General features: G+C 41.3%; 1 protein-coding gene across 7 annotated transcripts in view; it reads left to right on the top strand.

The window, feature by feature from the left end:
- Window positions 1–19,779, top strand: part of PDE7A (phosphodiesterase 7A) — a 192,073-nt gene that overhangs the window by 125,488 nt on the left and 46,806 nt on the right. For 6 of the 7 annotated variants that reach the window (XM_069600119.1, XM_069600117.1, XM_069600114.1 and 3 more), the window contains one exon: window positions 19,482–19,542. In XM_069600119.1, coding sequence (XP_069456220.1) covers window positions 19,536–19,542 — 7 coding nt within the window. In that variant the 5' untranslated portion in view covers window positions 19,482–19,535. Of the gene's footprint in view, window positions 1–8,211; window positions 8,439–19,481; window positions 19,543–19,779 lie in introns of those variants that run through there. The other variant, XM_069600118.1, reaches the window with a different exon arrangement.

Raw genomic sequence — 19,779 nt, 5'->3', positions numbered from 1 at the left:
CTTGGAACTCTATCTCCTGCTGCTTGTATGACACTCAAAAATCATTGGAGGGTCAGATTACATGTCACTTCCCCCCAGTGGTCTTCCTAGCCACTACCAAATCCTGAATTAAATGTCATATTTGGTACTCATAGCTTAAGTACTCCTTTTGGTGCCCATACTCATCTTACATTTGCTTGTAATTGTAGTTATTTGTTATTGTGGTCTTTTGTAGTCCCCACAAAACTCTGATCCACTTGAAGGCAAGGACTGTTTAGTTATGTTGTATCCTTCATGGCCAGCACTGTGGGAATCTCAGGATCTCTTCTGTGTCCTGTTCTCTCCTCTGCACTGCAATATGTGGAGATGAAGTGCTACTACTCAGTGTGCCTCGGGTATGCTTTAGAAATGGTTTATGCCTCTACTTCAGTTGGTTTGGAGAGGGGAACAGTTGTTGACAGCTGCCATCCTTATTCTGAAGTTTCCTTTTAAAATGTCTGACCAATCTCTGTAGAGATCAGTAGTTTTCCTTTTTAGTATTTTGAACAGTTTTTTTTGTTGTTTGTTTGTTTGATTTATTTTTGGCTGTGTTGCATCTTCATTTCTGCAGGGGCTTTTCTCTAGTTATGGAGAGCAGGGTGTATTCTCTGGTTGTAGTGCTCGGATTTCTCTTTGCAGAGGCTCTTTTTGCTGTGGAGCGTCAGCTCTGGAGCACGCAGGATTCAGTAGTTGGCGCTCGTGGGCTCTGGAGCACAGGCTCAATAGTTGTGACACACAGGCTTAGTTGTTCCGCGGCATGTGGGATCTTCCCAGACCAGGGATCGAACCCGTGTCTCCTACGTTGACGGGCAGATTCTTTACCACTGAGCCACCAAGGAAGCCCTCTTCTTTAGTATTTATGTTGCAAATATTTTGATATACACTTACCCACAAATAGTGCTCGACTCATAATATTCTTTTTAGAGGTGAAGTTTTTTTTTTTTCCGTACCTGCAAATAGCTCTCATTTTAAAATTATCTTTTGCGATCAATACCAGTAACCACTTAATTGTTCTCGTAGCTTTGAGGTAGTCAGTATGGCTAGGTCTGTGGGGTGTGGCAAGGGATGCAGTTCCCATTGAAGAGCCTTTAATAACAGTAGCTTTCTTAGAAAGGCTTCTTTGAAAATGAAATTGAGTCAGGAGGCACTACTGGTAAAGAGCCCACCTGCCAGTGCAGGAGACATAAGAGATGAGGGGTTCGATCCCTGGGTTGCAGAGATCCCCTGGAGAAGGGCATGGCAACTCATTCCAGTGTCTTTCCCTGGAGAATCCTCATGGAAGATAAGCCTGGCGGGCTACAGTCCACAGGGCTGCAAAGAGTTGTACACAACTGAAGCGGCTGAGCACACATAGTTTTGTGGAATCTGGCAGAGGCCTTGAAGGTCATTCGTTCTTTTTGCCCACAGTCTCCTTGACAGAGGCTAGTTTGAGGTAGCTTCTTTCAATTTCCATTATTCTGATTGCGGAAAATTCTTAGAGCCTGTAGAAAGTCCTTAGAAAGTAACATTGAATAAATATTTCCACAAATTTCTGTGCATTGGGCCTGCTTCCACCTATTATGATTTCATAGACTGAAGCTAAATTCTTTAGCTTATTTTATCTCATAGTAGTTAACACCCTGTATTTTTTTCTTTGCCTAAACCATCTCAGTTAATGCAACTCTTCCTTATATATTATCCTAGTGAATTGGCTCTTTGCATCAAGTGGCCAAAGTATTAGAGCTTCAGCATCAGTCCTTCCAGTGAATATTCAGGGTTGATTGCCTTTAGGATTGATTGGTTTGATGTCCTTGCTGTCCAAGGGACTCTCCAGAGTCTTCTCCAGCACCACAGTTTGAAAGCATCAATTCTTCAGCACTCAGCTTTCTTTATAGTCCAACTCTCAAATCCGTACATGACTACTGGAAAAACCATAGCTTTTACTGTACGAACCTTTCTTGGCAAAGTGATGTCTCTGCTTCTTAATATACTGTTTGTCATATCCGTATGTGCTTTTAAAAATGTTATGTATGACTGCATCTTCCAGTGTAATACTCAGAACCGAATTCAGTCTTATAAATGTGGCCTGTATTGAGACGAGAGGAGCATCCTTGATTTGGATACTATTAATATCTGACTCTTAGAGGAGGGCATGGCATACCACTCCAGTATTCTTGCCTGGAGAATCCCATGGATGGAGGAGCCTGGCAGGCTATAGTCCATAGGGTCACAAAGAGTCGGACACAACTAAAGCTACTGAACATAACATCTGACCCTCAGTGCTTCCTAAGCTTGCCTTTACTTACTGCCTCCTATTAGAGTTTAAATATTCTGACTGTTTTTTCTCCCAAGGGAAACTGTCTTAAATACTGTTTCCACTGTTCTATATGCATGCAGTTTATCTTACATAAAAACACACACTCCATTCTCTTCAGGTTATTTTGTAATTAAATGTGTTTGACTTTTTGTTTTATATGCAGATTTGATATACATTAGTCTGATCTGCTTCCTAATAAATAACAAAGTTGGGGGACTTCCCTGGGGGTTCAGTGGCTAAGACCTGAAGATCCCAAGGCATGGTGCCCCGGTTCGATCCCTGTTCAGGGAGCTGGATCCCGCATGCTGCAGTGAAGACTGAAGATCCCTTGTGCTGCAGCTAAGACCCAGTGTAGCCAGATGACTATATAGATAAATGAAATTTTAAAAAAGAGAGAGTGATGTACTCACAGCATATATGGAAAAACCATGCCCTTTAAAAAAAAAAAAAGAGTCGGATGTAGAGTTCTGTTAGGTACCTCTGAATTCTTCCACTAGTTTCAAATCCAGAACTTGAACTCTGGTTAAGTTTGCTCAGTCAGCTAGGAGTCAGCCTAACAGTGCTCTGCTTTTTTCTTAAGGATGCATCCAGAGACTGTGCAGCCTTGTGGAAATTAAGGTGGCCGATGTCTGTGACATGCTCCTGGTCTTTTATACTAGCAACTTAAGTCCAAACTCTACAGTTGTAGGAGCCACACCATTGGTTTGTTTTTTGTTTTCCCCCTTCTGGTAATTGTGGCCATTTCTACTTTACCATAATTTTTTTTTTCCAACAAAAGTTCTCACATTTATTAGTGAGTCAGAGCATTAGTGCAGAAACACTGACGCAAAGAGAAAAAACATTTTCCCAATAAAACACATCCAGCTGTTACAATAGTAGCAGTGTTCTCAGTGTAAGATGCAGTTGACCTTGACTCAGATTCCATACATGTGCCACCTGTTGTACGAGGCTTCCTATAGACCCAACTTGGTTCTCCGGCAGCGTCTTCTCTTGGAGTTGTACCTGATTATAGTACCAGCTTTCGTTTGATTCCATTGGGGAATAGGACTATTCTCCTTTTGTCTTTGGGCCAGGAATCAGTTGATCCTGGGAATCTTGTGAGAAAATGCGGTGAGGAGCAGGATTCCCATAATTTTAAAAATATTTCGAACACTGGTTCAATAAGCAAATCTCAGTTCTTTTCATATCATAAGATGTAGTTTCCTGGACCAGAAGACTTGAATTTTTTGTAAACTGTCAGGGTGTTTTTATTATTTCCTTCATACTAGGACTAATCATATATTTGTTGCCATTAAATACTGAGATGACAGAAATATATAATAGAAAGCTTAATTCAGAGTACTAACAAAGGTCTTAACTGACAAAAGTCCTATTTCACTATAGTTTAAAAATAATTTTTGTTACTTATCAAGACAATTTTTCATCAGTTTCGTAGATCTTGAAATTCGTAACGTTTGAAAAATGATCAGCTCTGATATGAGGTTTTTAGTAGAAATATCAGTAAAAAAGAAAAAGCTCACCCTGATTTATTATTTGTTATTAAAATTGCCTGGAATTCAAAATGACAAGGGCACAGTTTTGCATTCACATTTTTTCTACTATAAATTTGGTTATGGTTTCAACAGACACTACATTCGTATAAAGAACTCTGGGATAGACTATTCCTGTCAACATGATTCCAAAATTATAGACACTGATGTCAATGCAGATGAGGTTAGCCTAATTTGGTCAAGAGAAGGACATGCTGAGTCTCTGTATGGATAGCTAAAGGCTATTGCCAAGATTGACAGGTGTCCTGTGAGTGGCAAAGAGCCCCAGGGGTAAAATGTGTACTTGGATTACTTCTCTAAGACACAGTGATCAAAGTTGTACCTTTTCCTTCCATTGACTGTGCTCCTAAAATAGTGAGATTTGCTTTTAATGCCCTGACTATTCAGATATTTTATAAGCCCCAGAAAGGTAAAGGATTTTATACCTTTTTTTTTTTCCTTACGGTATCAAATTCTGTTTTTAAAAGCTTAACTGTGTCCTGTTTATGAGTTTTTCTAGTATAGTCAAGTGACCCTTTTTTGTTACCCTGTCATGTCTCACTCAGGCTTTGAGACAGGTGAGAAGTGTTAATATAAAAGAATACATTTGTTATTATTGTAAAAGAGGCAACTATTTAGGGGATAATTATATTTGGAGAGATTAATTTTTAAGATAATTTTCTAGTAAGTAATATATCATAGATGAGTATTAATACAGTTTGATAACAGCTTTTGTTTCTATTTCATCTTATTGAAATTTCTTTATTATTAAGAGAAGCTTTATAATTTGTCAAGATACATTAGTAGTAAGTATTTCATATCTCAAAATAATAAAAAGTTTTAAAGCCAGTAGATTCATGCCATTAAAGAAAGGTAAGTATACTAAGAAAAAACTGTATTGCCTGAGGTTTTTGTGAGATTTGAATGATGTACATGTGTCATTGGCAACAAAGGAGCTATGATTTTAGGCATAAGCACAGTAGCTATTTCTATTGAAAATTTTTTTGACTACGTGGCAAGACATGTGGGATGCTTGTTTCCTGACCAGGGATCGAACCTGCACCCCCTACACGGGAGGCACAGAACCTTACCCACTGGACCACCAGGGACGTCCCTGCTGTTTCTATTCAAATAGGAAATTTCCTGACCTGGGAGGATTGTGTCTTGATTACCTCTGTATTTCAGTGTCAGATATGTAGTGGAAATTGAAGAAGGGGATGCTGGGGAACCATTGTAGGGAGTCAGTCTGTTGACTGGCGTGAAAAATTACCCTGGCCCTCCCAGGACTCAGAAAAACGTCTCTGGGTGCTGGCAGGCACCGCACGGGTTCCCCTCCTGGACCACGTGGTTTCTGTTAAGCCCAGAATTGGAGTGTAGCTGGAGAGGTCAGGTCATTACCATCAGTAAGGTTAGGCCTTACTGATTTAATTTGGACTTGACACTTCATGGGAAATAGATAGGGAAACAGTGGAAACAGTGTCAGACTTTATTTTTGGGGGGCTCCAAAATCACTGCAGATGGTGATTGCAGCCATGAAATTAAAAGATGCTTACTCCTTGGAAGGAAAGTTATGACCAACCTAGATAGCATATTCAAAAGCAGAGACATTACTTTGCCAACAAAGGTCCGTCTAGTCAAGGCTATGGTTTTTCCAGTGGTCATGTATGGATGTGAGAGTTGGACTGTCAAGAAAGCTGAGTGCCGAAAAATTGATGCTTTTGAACTGTGGTGCTGCAGAAGACTCTTGCGGGTCCCTTGGACTGCAAGGAGATCCAACCAGTCCATCCTAAAGGAGATCAGTCCTGGGTGTTCATTGGAAGGACTGATGCTAAAGCTGAAACTCCAGTACTTTGGCCACCTCATGGGAAGAGTTGACTCATTGGAAAAGACTCTGATGGTGGGAGGGATTGTGGGCAAGAGGAGAAGGGGACAACAGAGGATGAGATGGCTGGATGGTATCACTAACTCAATGGACGTGAGTTTGGGTAAACTCCAGGAGTTGGTGATGGACAGGGAGGCCTGGCGTGCTGCAATTCATGGACACGACTGAGCAGCTGGACTAGGCTGGACTGAAGTGTTTCTGAGAGCCTGCTCTGAGCAAGGTCTTCTTGCACAGATGTCGCTTAACTCCTGTGAAGGGAGGCAAGTAAGTTGGTGACTCTCCCAGGTTCACTCAACTCTTGGCAGCACAGCTGGGAAGCAAACCCAGGCTCTTGACTCCAGACCCAGTAGAGTTTGGAGATCATGGAATAATCTCAACGGAAGTTCCTTCCAATGAGAGAAGTTTTAGAACTGCCTTTCTTTTTCTCCGCTCTGTGTCTCAATTCCGATCTTCTTCCTCTTCCATTGTTCCAACCTTCCCTTTTAGACAAGACGCAAGTGCAGATTGTTGACCTCACCCTTGACCTATAAGACATACATCAAAATGTTTAAGTACTGTGTCAAAAATAGCAGTATCGTGTTTGCTTCTTAGAACTCAGCTTTTTGAGCAGCTGATTGGCAGGGCACTGTGCGGATAAGAAGTGTTTCTGGGCTGAGCATGGAGGCAGCAGGCTCATTCGGTGTATGCTGCCCAGCCCAGCCCAGCAGGTAATGAGTGATGACCACCAGCAGTTCTCCTGGGAACGTGGCTGACTCCACTCAGCTGCTCTGTCCTTGTCCTGGGCATCCTTTGAATTTGCTGGCTGGAACCTTACTGCCCAAAGAGTAATCTGAGACCCTGACAGTCTCATGTCACACCTAGTTTCCTGACAGACTAAAAAAGTTGTCTCCGTGTGTGCAAGGATTAGCATCACAGCTTGTTCAGAGGAAAGAAGAGATATATATAAGGTGTAGTGAGAAATACATGGCCATGTTTCCTGTATAGCTTAAATTTAGAAAAATTTTGATTTGGACCTGTAGTTTGAATTTATCCCTTGTTTTAACAGGTTGAGAATTAACTTTTTTTTTTTTTAATGCCCTCTTTGTACTGAGGATTGGATAATGAAAACAGCACTGGTATTTGAACTGTTGGGGCTATTTTCAGATATTTTAGAACCATCATGTGGGTCCCATCACCAGGCAGATGACTTTGTCTCGCTGTGAACTGCGGTCCCTGACGCAGTCCTGTCCTGAGTGTTTCCCAGCCTGTCTACCTCTCTCCCCTTCCCCGCCCCCAGCCAGAGCTGTGATCCCCTCTGCTGTGGTCTCCTGAGTGCCCACCCAGCCTATCCCACTGAGCTGCACTTGACCAAAACCTCCGAAGTGTCCAGCAGGTTGGGATTAGCTTTTAGGATGAAGACAAAAGAATCTCCCTTCTGGCCATCCCGTAACCTGCGTTCCAGCCTCATCTACTTTTTTCCCGAATCTTCTGCTTGGTTTTGTCATGCGTTGTCACGTCCACACAGATCATCTTCCCATCCTCTTCACGTTCTTGCCCCTTCAGTTCAGCTTGGTGATATTTCAGGGCCCCTGGGAAGAAGCTCCTCACTTCCTAACCAGGTCAGGCCCAAGCATCGTTGGCAATTCCCGCCTCAGCCCCATCGCACTTGTTTCAGTTGCAGCGTTGTGCTTATTTACAGTCTTTGATTCGTGTAGATTCTGATTAAACTGAACACTTCAGGAGGGCAGGAGCCAGTGTCTGTTTCCACTTGAATACCCCTGGCATCTCACCAAGGGCCTGGTCCCTAATTGCTGCTTGAGAAATACTTGCATGAAAGTTTCATGAAAGGCTTTTCCTTTCATGCTGGCTGCTGTGAGAGATCACAGAGATGGACAGAGGCCCACTTTGCTGACACCGAGCCCCCAACTCATAGCTGAGAGAAGAGTGAGACGTGAAGCACAGGTGTTATCATAGACGCTGGATCTCAGTTAGGGCTTGGAAGTAATGTACTTAGAATTGCTTGAAAACATGCAGATAGGCTGGCCTTTGTCAGTAAATCCAGAATGCGTGAATTATAATGTTATATAGCACAACAATGTCTATGAAAGCCCCTAACATTCGTAAAGTAACCCTGGCTCCAAAGGAAAGAAAAGGTTGAACACATGCAGTACTAAAAGTTGAAAAGGTAGAATAAAATGCGTTAATACTTTTAAACACCAGGACAATTCTACCTGTGGAGCTGGTCTTTATGGAAGAAATGAGCACTTTTTTTTAGTGCTGCCAGACATTTGGGGGAAGGTTATTTGAAAGCAGTGCCGATGTTAAGGTTGTGGACGAGCTTGGGGCCAGCCAGAGACCTCTTTTGCCTACATCATGTGGGACTGTTAGGTCGGCTGTCACGAAGGTTTTTCCCCTCCTCGTCCCCCCGTCACTGACTCTCCCACCCCAGCCCTGGGCTGTGGCAGTAACCACGCGCCGGTAGGAAGGCCGGCTGGCAGCGCGTTCTCGGAGTCATGTGACCCTTGTTTGAAGGCAGCTGTGTGAGGTTCAGGGCGGGCATTCCCCTCTCTCCTGCTTCGGGACAGCTGGTTATTGTCAGGTCTGACGAGTTTCCCTTGCTCTTTGCTTGCTGGGCGAGGAGGGAGGTTATGCGGCAGGACTTTCCCTAGACCCAATGGGAATTACACTGATCTGGTGTCTGGCCTTGGTTCTCATCAAGTGGATCGCCTCTAAGGTAGGCCATCTTTATTTTTAGGATGGTGACATGAGTCTTTAGTTTATACATTGGTAGGAATGGACTGGTTAGTGGGGCTCCTTCTCCTTTTGCTTCAGGTTCTGTTTCTCTGATTACAGGAGCGCTGCGGTTTTACCTGTCAGCTGTCATTTTCATGTTATTGTCATGCTACTGTGTGTCATTTTCATTTTTCTCCCACCTGTTCCTCCTGAACGGCTTTTTATGGATCATTTCTTGGTACCGCAGTAACTTTGCTCAGGATCATGCCTTTAAAGAAGTCTGTTTGTTTGTTTTTTTTTTTAACTAGTTAATGTCATGTCTATTTACTGTGCCAGGGTGATCAAGATGAAGTTATCCAAAAACTAGACTACCACTGGGCTGACAAACTGAAGTCTCCATTGCCATTAAAAATCAAGTTTTTATGCTTAAAGAAGTTCAGCTTCTAAGGTTATGAAATTACTGAACAATTTGGGCTTTTGTTGTACATATTTTAAACATTCTCTTCTGGAGATACCGAATTTATGTTACTTATAAATTCAAAGTATAATTACTGGGGATTTCTAAGCAATTGTAAGCTTTTTAAAAAAAACTAAATACCACTTTCTAGCCTGTTCTCACTTAAGGTCTTGTTGCTACTGAAATATATGCCTTAGTTATAGTGAAAAAAGTAAGATTATTTTATTATGTATCTGTTGATCTTAAATTTGGATTCCAAAGACCAGGCTTAAGAAATGCTTGATAGAATGCTAGTCATTTGGTATCTGATTGAGAGTCTAAAGTAGGAAATACTTAAGATTGTACTATTTAAAATGATTTTGTCTGTACTTGTGTAAAAATGAATATATCTTTGACCCATCATGCAACTTTTCTATTCCTTTATTAAGAAAACTAGAAAGTGTGAACATAAACTTAAAATGTTTAAGACCAATAGCATTTGCTAGTAAGCAACACAAAAACTTCTATGAAGTTAAACATCTTTTTCAAGCGAGGTTTTAATCCCTGATAAGGTAGTATTTTCATGTTTCAGCATACTGTTTTAGGCATAGTTGTGTCTTTCTTGAAGCAGTCCTGTTTTCTTACTGAACATGACTGAAGAAATGTTTTAAAGAAAAACAGTAGGCTTGATTTTTTTAAATCTTTGTCTTTTGTAAATTAATTAATTTTGTCACACAGACACCATTTTACTCATTGTTTTTAGAGGATTAGCTTGCCAAGTTAATGAAGGTCAAGTTAATAATGGATTAGTTGAATTGTAGATTTTAAGATACTTTTTACTTTGTTATAACAGTCAAAGTTTTAAGTTTTTAAGCAACAGACTGCTGTTATTTTCAATGTGTGACTTTTAAAAGTATATTTACATAGTGAAGAAGAACTGGAGGCTAGTGTTCAATGGATGGATGCGTGTCTTGGATAGGCACTCAGATAGGAACGCTTTTCTGGCTTATGTAAGATGAATTGTTGTTTGGTCGCTAAGTTGTGTCCAACTCTTTCCAACCCCGTGGGCTTCAGCACGCCAGGCTTCCCTGTCCTTTACCAGCCCCCAGAGTTTGCTCAGATTCACGTCCATTGAGTCAGTGATGCCATCTAACCATCTCATCTCATCGTTTGTCACCCACTTCTCCTGTCCTCAGTCTTTCCCATCATCAGGGTCTTTTCTAATGAGTCAGCTCTTCCCATCCAGGTGTAAGACGAAAACACTCTGAAAAAGCTCACTTTACTGCATCAGAGAAAGCTTTCAGAACTTTGGGCTTCTTCATCTTTTGTACTGTTACCATTTTTTGTAATGTGACCCAGAAATGTATTCAGTGCTACTGTGTTTAGGCCCCATGACAGCACGTCTAATGACGGAGCGTATAAAACCTACCTCTAGAGGTCTTGTTCAGTAAAGAGAGATTTCGTCTGAAAGCACTTGGAATGTTTACTGGCACAGAGTAGGAGCGCAGCAGAGAGTTAGTGTATCATTACTTTACCACATAAGGAAAATACACACACTTTTGCACAACAGGTTACTTGAGTGGGAAAGCTGAACAAGATAAAAACCATAGCACTTCAAATATCTTTCTTGCTTGTGCTCAGCCCCTCAGTTGTGTCCAGCTCTTTGCAACCTCATGAACTGTAGCCCACCAGGCTCTTCTGTCCATGGGATTCTCCAGGCAAGAACACTGGAGTGGGTTGCCATTCCTTTCTCCAGGGGATCTTCCCAATTCAGGGACCGAACACACGTCTCCTGCATTGGCAGGCCAGTTCTCTACCACTGAGCCACCTGGAAAGTCCCTTTAAAACACATCATCCTTGGGAATTCGCTGGAAGTTCAGTGGTTAGGACTTCTCACTGTCACTGCTGGGGCCCTGGGTTCAATCCCTGGTCAGGGAACTAAAGTCCCACAAGGCTCGCAGCGTTCCCCCTCCCCCCCGCAAAAAGCATACAACACAACACGTCTGTCTTTAAGAGTTACATCCTAACTAATATTGGGAACGACTTTTACGCCTTTTGTCATCTACCTTCTGAGTCAGATCTTTTATGGAGGAGCAGTTCACCCTGATTCAAGGCGAATGTCTTAGTCGGGCACTCAGAACTCCTGCTTTCGTGGCTGTAGGTTCTTTGGAACCTTACTGTTTAACTTGTTTGTGCTGCTGCTGTCCGTTTCTGATTAGCTCAGCCGCGCCCGTGTTTTGACCTATACTAGTTTGCTTTACAAGCTGTTCCCAGGATGGCTAAATTAGAAAAGTCACGAGTAGGAGCGTCTCAGTTATTTCCATTCACTGGTGAGGTGAGTGGGAATGTGGATGATAGCTCACAGTGTTTTATGACTGACAGCGTGACTTGGGATTTTGGTTCAATTTGTTTTACTATCTTTATTAAAAATAGAATTTTACAACTATATGGCTTGTAAAATGATAAACTTTTAAAAAGGTATATGTTAAGCCTGAGCTGCAGTCTTGGTGTATAAAGCACATATAATTATTATTTTTTTAATTGGGCCTTCAGTAAATGTAGGTCTTTTTTTAATTATTTATTTTGACCATGCTGCATGGCATGTGGGGTGAGATCTTAGTTCTCCCCCGACCAGAGATCAAAGCAATGTCCCCTGCAGTGAAAGCTGGGAGTCTTAACCACTGGATGGCCAGGGAGGTCCCTATAATTATTTTTTAAAATAACACTTAACATGGAAATCACATTTTTATAATTAATAATTTATAGTGCATTTTTCCAAAAGGAGTTTCTAGATTGCTTAGTGAAACAAATTTGATATTCATTTTAAGCTTCATCTGTGAGGCAAGTAAACGAGTAAATTATCACTCAGAATGTATTCATTGATGGTTCACCTTTTTAAGTCCATTCTTAAAAAAATTTCCTTTTGTCTCATTTAGATTTATTTCATAAGAGTTATGTCTTGTGGTTTAGGGTAGAATTTTAGGTATTTACGGAGCAGACTTACTTAAATTAGTAATAAATTAAATGAATACTTTGCACATCCTTAAGTAATTTGTTAAAATATATTTAAAATTAAGTTCAACCCTTTTTGCCAAGTTTTAAAAATGATTAAGACTCTACCATTTTAATATCTAAACTGATGCCTCTATAAATAAGTCTAAAGTGAATACCTTAAAATAAGTTTAGTATGTCATAGTTATAATCTAGATTATGTTCATTACCCAGTTTTTCTGAAGAAGGAAATAGCAACCCACTCCAATATGCTTGCCTGGGAAATCCCCTAGACAGAGGAGCCTGGTGGCCTACAGTCTATGGGGACACAAAAGAGTTGGACTTGACATAGCCACTAAACAAGTCAGTTTTTCACTTACACTGTTTTAACAGCTGGTATTAGTCTTTCTCAATCCTTAGAGTGATGAGATTTTACCTCTCTAATTAGTGCCTCTTTTAGTAAATATCCTTCCCTACACTTTAAAAAAAAAAAAGGCAACCCGGTTTCCTGAAGAGGACTGTTAGAGATAACAGGTTACAATTTGTTTTAACAAGCTGTTTACTCAAGTTTTATTGGATACGAGTGGGTTGATAGGTACTGACTGTGACAGGCTACTACACAATCATACCTGTGGTTTCGTGAGTCTGATCTGGCCGGTAGGAATACTTATTTCCACCTTTGTGCCCTTCATACTAGCAGATTTTTGTCTCTCATGGTGGTATTAAGGGGAGGCTTCCCTTGGACTGCAGGGAGATCCAACCAGTCCATTCTGAAGGGGATCAGCCCTGGGATTTCTTTGGAAGGAATGATGCCAAAGATGAAACTCTAGTACTTTGGCCACCTCATGCGAAGAGTTGACTCATTGGAAAAGACTTTGATGTTGGGAGGGGTTGGGGGCAGGAGGAGAAGGGGACGACCGAGGATGAGATGGCTGGATGGCATCACTGACTCGATGAACGTGAGTCTGAGTGAGCTCCGGGAGTTGGTGATGGACAGGGAGGCCTGGCGTGCTGCGATTCATGGGGTCACAAAGAGTGGGACACCACTGAGCAACTGAACTGAACTGAAATCTAATAAGCTAAATATCTTGGGGTGGGGATGTGAGCAGCAGGTGTGAGTTGTACCTTTTAATACCAAGTGATTACAGTAACTGTTTGCTCCTGAATAAGTAGTTTATGAGACACTGCAGGAGGCTTAGGGTCTTCTGTTGGTGGAAGACACTTTATTAAGCATGGTGCTGCCAGGGATGTGTTCTGTATGATTTAGTTCCTTAGAATTTGCGATCATCCACTTCTTTGTAGGTTTCTTTGTAGTAGATTCTTACTGTATTTTTTAGTTGATTTATTCTGTGAATATATAATAATTATGTGCAAACATGCTCAGTCGTATCCAACTCTTTGAGACCCTGTGAACTGTAGCCCACCAGGCTCCTTTGTCCAGGGGATTTCCCAGGCAAGAATACTGGAGTTGGGTTGCCATTCCCTCCTCTAGGAGGTCGGAGGTTTTCCCAACCAGGGATCAAACCCAGACCTCCTGCATTGGCAGGTGAATTCTTTACCACTGAGTCACCTGAGAAGCCTGGATGCTACAAAATTCAAAAGATATTCATTGGTAGTTTCGCCTCCTACCTTTGTGTGCTTCAGCCTCCTTGGAGGCAGCCAGTGTCAAAAATTAGAATTTTATTTTTGCTTGTAACTTGTGTTCCTTTTATATTTCATGAACTGTTGGAGGTTTTTGCTTGTTTGTTTACATCTTCATTAAATCATACAAGACTTTAATTGATGTTTTTCTCTTAAATAGTAGGGCTTCCCAGATGGCGCTAGTGGTAAAGAACCCGCCTGCCAGTGCAGGAATCATAAGAGATGCTGGTTTGATCCCCAGGTTGGGAACATCCCCTGGAGAAGGGCATGGCAACCCACTGTAGTATTGCCTGGAGAATTCTGTGGACAGAGGAACCTGGCAGGCTACAGTCCATGGGGCGGAGAAAAGTCGGACACAGCTTAAGCGACTGAGCACGCATGCATTAAGGGGATAAAAACAATGATTTGGAGAGCTGTGTCCTTGGTGGATCAGATGATAAAGAATCTGCCTGCAATGCAGGAGACCTGGGTTCGATACCTGGGTCGAGAAGATCCCCTGGAGTAGGGATGACAATTCCACTCCACTCTTCCTGCCTGGAGAATCCCATGGTCTGAGGAGCCCAGTGTGTCTATGGGGTTGCAAGAAGTTGGACACAGCTGAGCAACTAATACTTTGCATGCTAAATCCAAATGAGGGTTTTAAATGCAATAAAATTTCTTTATAATAATAGTAAAAAGCATGGTTATTTTTCCTTGAGATTTTTAGGTGTATGTTAAAGAGCTGTAAATTTCATGCCAGAGTTTAGTGAGGACAGAATATCATTAATCTAGTATGTAAAAATACCATCTCATTTCCTTAACATGTATTTCTTTCATTAATGAAGTCAAGCATCTTTTCTTGTGTTTATTCATTTATTATTTCTCTTCCTTGAGTAGTATATTTATGTCCTACCTGTTTTTATACACTGTTATTCATTATTTGCTAACTGATTGGTGAGGCTTTTTTTTTTCCTTTTATTTTTAGATTAGCAGGGTAAAATTAGCCCTTTGTCATAACTCTTCAACTTGATTTTTGTGATGTGGGGTCTGTCTTTTGCCTGTTTATGATATAGTTTGCCATGCATAATTTAACTTCTTGTGGCCAAATTGACTTATTTTTTATGTATTCTGGATTTTATAGAACAATTAGGTCCTTCCTATTTAAGATATTTTTAGTGTCACTATTTAAATTAAAAAAAATTTATTGACGTATAACTGATTTACAGTGTTGTGTTTATTTCAGATGTACAGCAAAGTGATTCATTATAGGTCCTTGATGTTATTTAAATTTTTTAAAAATACAGTCATGTTTTCCTCTAATACTTTCATGCTTTTTTTTTTACATTAAAATTTTTGTTCCATGTGTAATTTATTTTGGAGTAGATAGAAAGGTAATAGTACAGCTTTATGGTTTTCCAAATAGCGAATTAGATAATTAATATTTTCCCCACAGATTTTTAAATCCTTTCGCATACATAAAATTACTGGATATTATTGGATTTGATTCTAGATTCTCTATTAAGAATTTGCTTGCCCATTTATTCAGCTAATATTATTGATTTCTTTGAGTGTGCTAGGCACTATTCTAAATGTTGGGATTTATTCTATATCCGGGGATACAGCGTTAAACAAAGTCCCTGCCCCCGCAGAGATTAGATTCTAGTAGGAGGCTTGGTTAATTTTATCTTCTAGATGTTTAATTTGTCTTCATCTCAGTTGTTATTCATCATTTTGCTCATCAAATTTATTCATCAACAATCTGTAAAAAATTATTCACTGACTTATTTACAATAAATGCACTCAAACATCAATTTACCAGGTATTTATTTAGCATCTACTAAATCATAGCAGTTTTAGAGGCCAAGGAGACAGCGGTGAATAAGTCAGACAGGGTTCTAGCTCTTGTGGCTCTTTTGTTTTGGAACAAGTAAACGAGACTAGGTCGGCCAAGTGCTGCGCGGCGGGTGAAGGTTAGGAGGACCTCTACTTTCAGGAGTAGTGAGGGGGTCTCTCAGGTGACCTTAGGTTTGGTAGCCTGGGGATGGCTCTCCGAAGAGATGACGTTTCATCTGGAACCTGAGACAGAGGAAGGAAGCGGTGCTGCCGTGGTCCTGGACAGAACAGCACGTAGCACAGCTGTGTGTTTGGTGTGCTTGGGGGGATGCAAGCAGGCCAGGGTGGCTGGGCCTCTCTGGTAAAGAGAGTTGCGGTAGAACTGAGGGGTAGGCAGGTCATGGAGAGCTTGGTCTGTGGACTCCATTCCAAGTATTCGGGGGCCATTAGAGGACATCGAGCAGTAGCTGGAAGCAAATTCCCTCTTGCTTCTTGTGTGTGAAGGGTCTGGGGGTCAAGGGATGTAGCAGGAAAGCCAGGCAGCAGCCCATCAAGGAGCCCAGGTGAGAAATGCTGTTGTCTGAGACAGAACAAGGAGAGGAGACTGAGGAAGGGAGACGACTGTGGAAGTGGGGCTGGCAGGACTTGCTGAGGTGTTTCAGCTCTTACAGAGGCTTTGGTTTTTTTTTTTTTCCTTTTTGTAATTATATTTAAAATATTTGCAATACTGGCTATTTTTATAATAACTTTATTGATGTATAATTCACATATCATCCAATTCACCCATTTAAAGTATACAGTTCCCAATTCCATGATTTTCAGCGTATTCACAGAGTTGTTTAGTCATTACCATGGTTACTTTGAGAACGTTCTCATCATTGCAGATTGAAGCTCTGTACCCATTAGCATTCACTTCCATTTCCCACCACCGCTCCCAACTCTTGGCAGCCACTAGTCTATTTCTAATTCTGTGGATTTGCCTATTTGGGATATTTCACATAAATAGAACCATAGGCTCTGTGGTCCTTCAAGACTAGCGCCTTTCACTCCACGTTGTTTTCAAGGTTCAACTATGATGTAGCATGCATCAGTACTTCAGTCATTTCTGCAACCGAGTAACACCGAATGATATATTGTATGGCTGTACCACAGTTTCTTTATACCTTCATTAGTTGGTGGATATTTGGATTGTTTCCACTCGGGGGCTGTTAGGAATAATGTTGCTTTTTATATCGGTTTATTTTTAAGCTCAAAATGTATTTTTAAATCTGTGCTCTTCCAATGGCACTCCATTTTTTTTGGTGTAATAGACGCAGCGTCTTCTCGCATTTCTTTGAGTACACTCATTAACGTTTTTAATTCTCTTATGTCTTGCTAGCTTCTGGGCCATTTGGTTTTTCATATTGTTTCATTGATTTCTAGCTAAAGGGTTTCTTCACATGTCTGATGATTCTCATTTTCTTACTCATTTGTATTTAATTGAAGAGAATAGTGAGGTCATTGAACTGTGTCTTTCTGTCAGTTCTGGCTACCTCTGCAGAAGCTCTGTCCTCAGGAGGGCTTGTATGATCTCTTGACATTAAGTTTCCATCTGCCTATCCACTTTGATGGTAATGCTTAATCACATTGTATTATAATTTGTCTGCGTCACAACTGTAGATTTCAAGAGCAAATGCCGTATTTTTTTTTAATGGAAAATAAAGTAGAACATGTATTTCAGTTCAGTTCAGTCACTCAGTCATGTCTGACTCTTTTCCACCCCATGGACTGCTGCAGCTCACCAGGCCTCCCTGTCCATCGCCAACACCTGGAGTTTACCCAAACTCATGTCCATTGAGTCATTGATGCCATCCAGCCATCTCATCCCCTGCTGTTTCCTTCTCCTCCCACCCACCTTCAATCTTTCCCAGCATCAGGGTCTTTTCAAATGAGTCAGCTCTTTGCATCAGGTGACCAGAGTATTAGAGTTTAAGCTTCAGCATCCGTCCTTCCAGTGAATATTCAGGACTGATTTCCTTTAGAATGGACTGGTTGGATCTCCTTGCAGTCCAAGGGACCCTCAAGAGACTTCTCCAACACTGCAGTTCAAAAGCATCAGTTCTTCAGTGCTCAGCTTTCCTTATAGTCCAACTCTCACACCCATACATGACTACTGGAAAAACCATAGCTTTGACTAGACGGACCTTTGTTGGCAAAGTAATGTCTCTGCTTTTGAATATGCTGTCTAGGTTGATCATAACTTTTCTTCCAAGGAGCAAGCGTCTTTTAATTTCATGGCTGCAATCACCATCTGCAGTGATTTTGGAGCCCCCCAAAATAACGTAAGCTACTGTTTCCACTGTCTCCCCATCTATTTGCCGAGAAGGGATAGGACCAGATGTCATGATCTTAGTTTTCTGAATGGTGAGTTTTAAGCCAAATTGTTCACTCCTCTTTCACTTTCATCAAGAGGCTCTTTGGTGGTTCTTTGCTTTCTGCCATAAGGGTGATATCATCTGCATATCTGAGGTTATTGATGTTTCTCCCAGCAATCTTGATCCCAGCTTGTGCTTCATCCAGCCCAGCGTTTCTCACGATGTACTCTGCATATAAGTTAAATATGCAGGGTGACAATATACAGCCTTGATATACTCCTTTCCCTATTTGGAACCAGTCTGTTGTTCCATGTCCAGTTCTAACTGTTGCTTCCTGATCTGCATACAGATTTGTCAGGAGACAGGTCAGGTGGTCTGGTATTCCCATCTCTTTCAGAATTTTCCAAAGTTTGCTGTGGTCCACACAGTTAAAGGTTTTGGCATAGTCAATAAAGCAGAAATAGATGTTTTTCTGGAACTCTCTTGCTTTTTCCATGATCTAGCAGATGTTGGCAAATTGATCTCTGGTTCCTCTGCCTTTTCTAAATCCAGCTTGAACATCTGGAAGTTTACGGTTCACATACTGTTGAAGCCTGGCTTGGAGAATTTTGAGTATTACTCTACTAGTGTGTGAGATGAGTGCAATTGTGTGGTAGTTGGAGCATTCTTTGGCATTGCCTTTATTTGGGATTGGAATGGAAACTGACCTTTTCCAGTCCTGTGGCCACTGCTGAGTTTTCCAAATTTGCTGGCATATCGAGTGCAGCACTTTCACAGCATCATCTTCCAGGATTTGAAATAGCTCAGCTGGAATTCCATCACCTCAGTTAGCTTTGTTCACAGTGATGCTTCCTAAGGCCCACTTGACTTCGCATTCCAAGAACATGTATTTGGTACCCAACAAATGCAAGTCAGATATACAGTTATACAAAATAAGCCTTAAGATAAGTGAATACTTCACAGAGAGATTTTTGAAACATATTATTTGTGAGTATATCTTACTAACAGGCTTCCCTGATAGCTCACTTGGTAAAGTGATAGCTTTACCAAGCTTCCCTGATAGCTCACTTGTCAGTGCAGGAGACCCCAGTTCGATTCCTGGGTTGGGAAGATCTGCTAGAGAGAGGGATAGGCTAACCACCCCAGTATTCTTGGGCTTCCCTTTTGGCTCAGCTGGAAAAGAATCTGCCTGCAATGCAGGAGACCTGGGTTCCATCTCTTGGTTGGGAAGATCCCCTGGAGAAGGGAAAGGCTACCCACTCCAGTATTCTGACCTGGAAAATTCCATGGACTGTATAGTCCATGGAGTTGCAAAAAGTCAGACACAAGTGAGCGACTTCCATGTCTTACTAACATGAAAATGAAATCCAATGAATAGATATGTAATAGACACTGTAAACAGTGGGCCAAAATTGGGAACATACCAGAAAGAAAATATATACCCTGAAAAGTGAAACTCTTCCTCTACTTTTGGCCTGAACACAGAGGATTGAAACTACCTATCCTGATTTACCTACATTTGTTAGTCTGCTTGGACTACTCTAACATATGCAACTGAGGGGGTGGCTTAAACAACAGAAACTCAAGGGTGGGGAGGCAAGGTCAGAATTTATTGAGAAGTTCTGGACGCTGGAAGTCTGAGACAAAGGTGTCAGCCAGACTGGCAAATGCCATATTTAATTTCATTTTGTGTATCCCAACTTCTCTTGCACAGTGCATCACAGAAAATAACAAATACATATATGTTGAATTGAACTTGATATCACATACTAAATTGTCTGCATTAAAATGTGTGTGTTTTTTCTTCTAGAGGCGTGGAGCTATCTCCTATGACAGCTCGGATCAGACTGCACTGTACATTCGTATGCTTGGTAAGAATTCTTTATTTTGCATTTTGTTATCCAGTGGCTAAGTTGTGCCCAACTCTGCGACCCAACGAACTGCAGCATGCCAAGCTTCCCTGTCCTTCACTGTCTCCTGGAGTTTCTCAAATTCGTGTGCATTGCGTCAGTGATGCTATCTAACCATCTCATCCTCTGTCGCCCACCTGCTTCTCCTCCTGCCTTCAGTGTTTCTCAGCATCAGGGTCTTTTCCGGTGAGTTGGCTC

This window comes from Ovis canadensis, chromosome 9 (assembly GCF_042477335.2).
Source record: "Ovis canadensis isolate MfBH-ARS-UI-01 breed Bighorn chromosome 9, ARS-UI_OviCan_v2, whole genome shotgun sequence".
Taxonomy (NCBI): Eukaryota; Metazoa; Chordata; class Mammalia; order Artiodactyla; family Bovidae; genus Ovis; species Ovis canadensis.
This window is presented reverse-complemented; position numbering and strand designations above follow the sequence as displayed.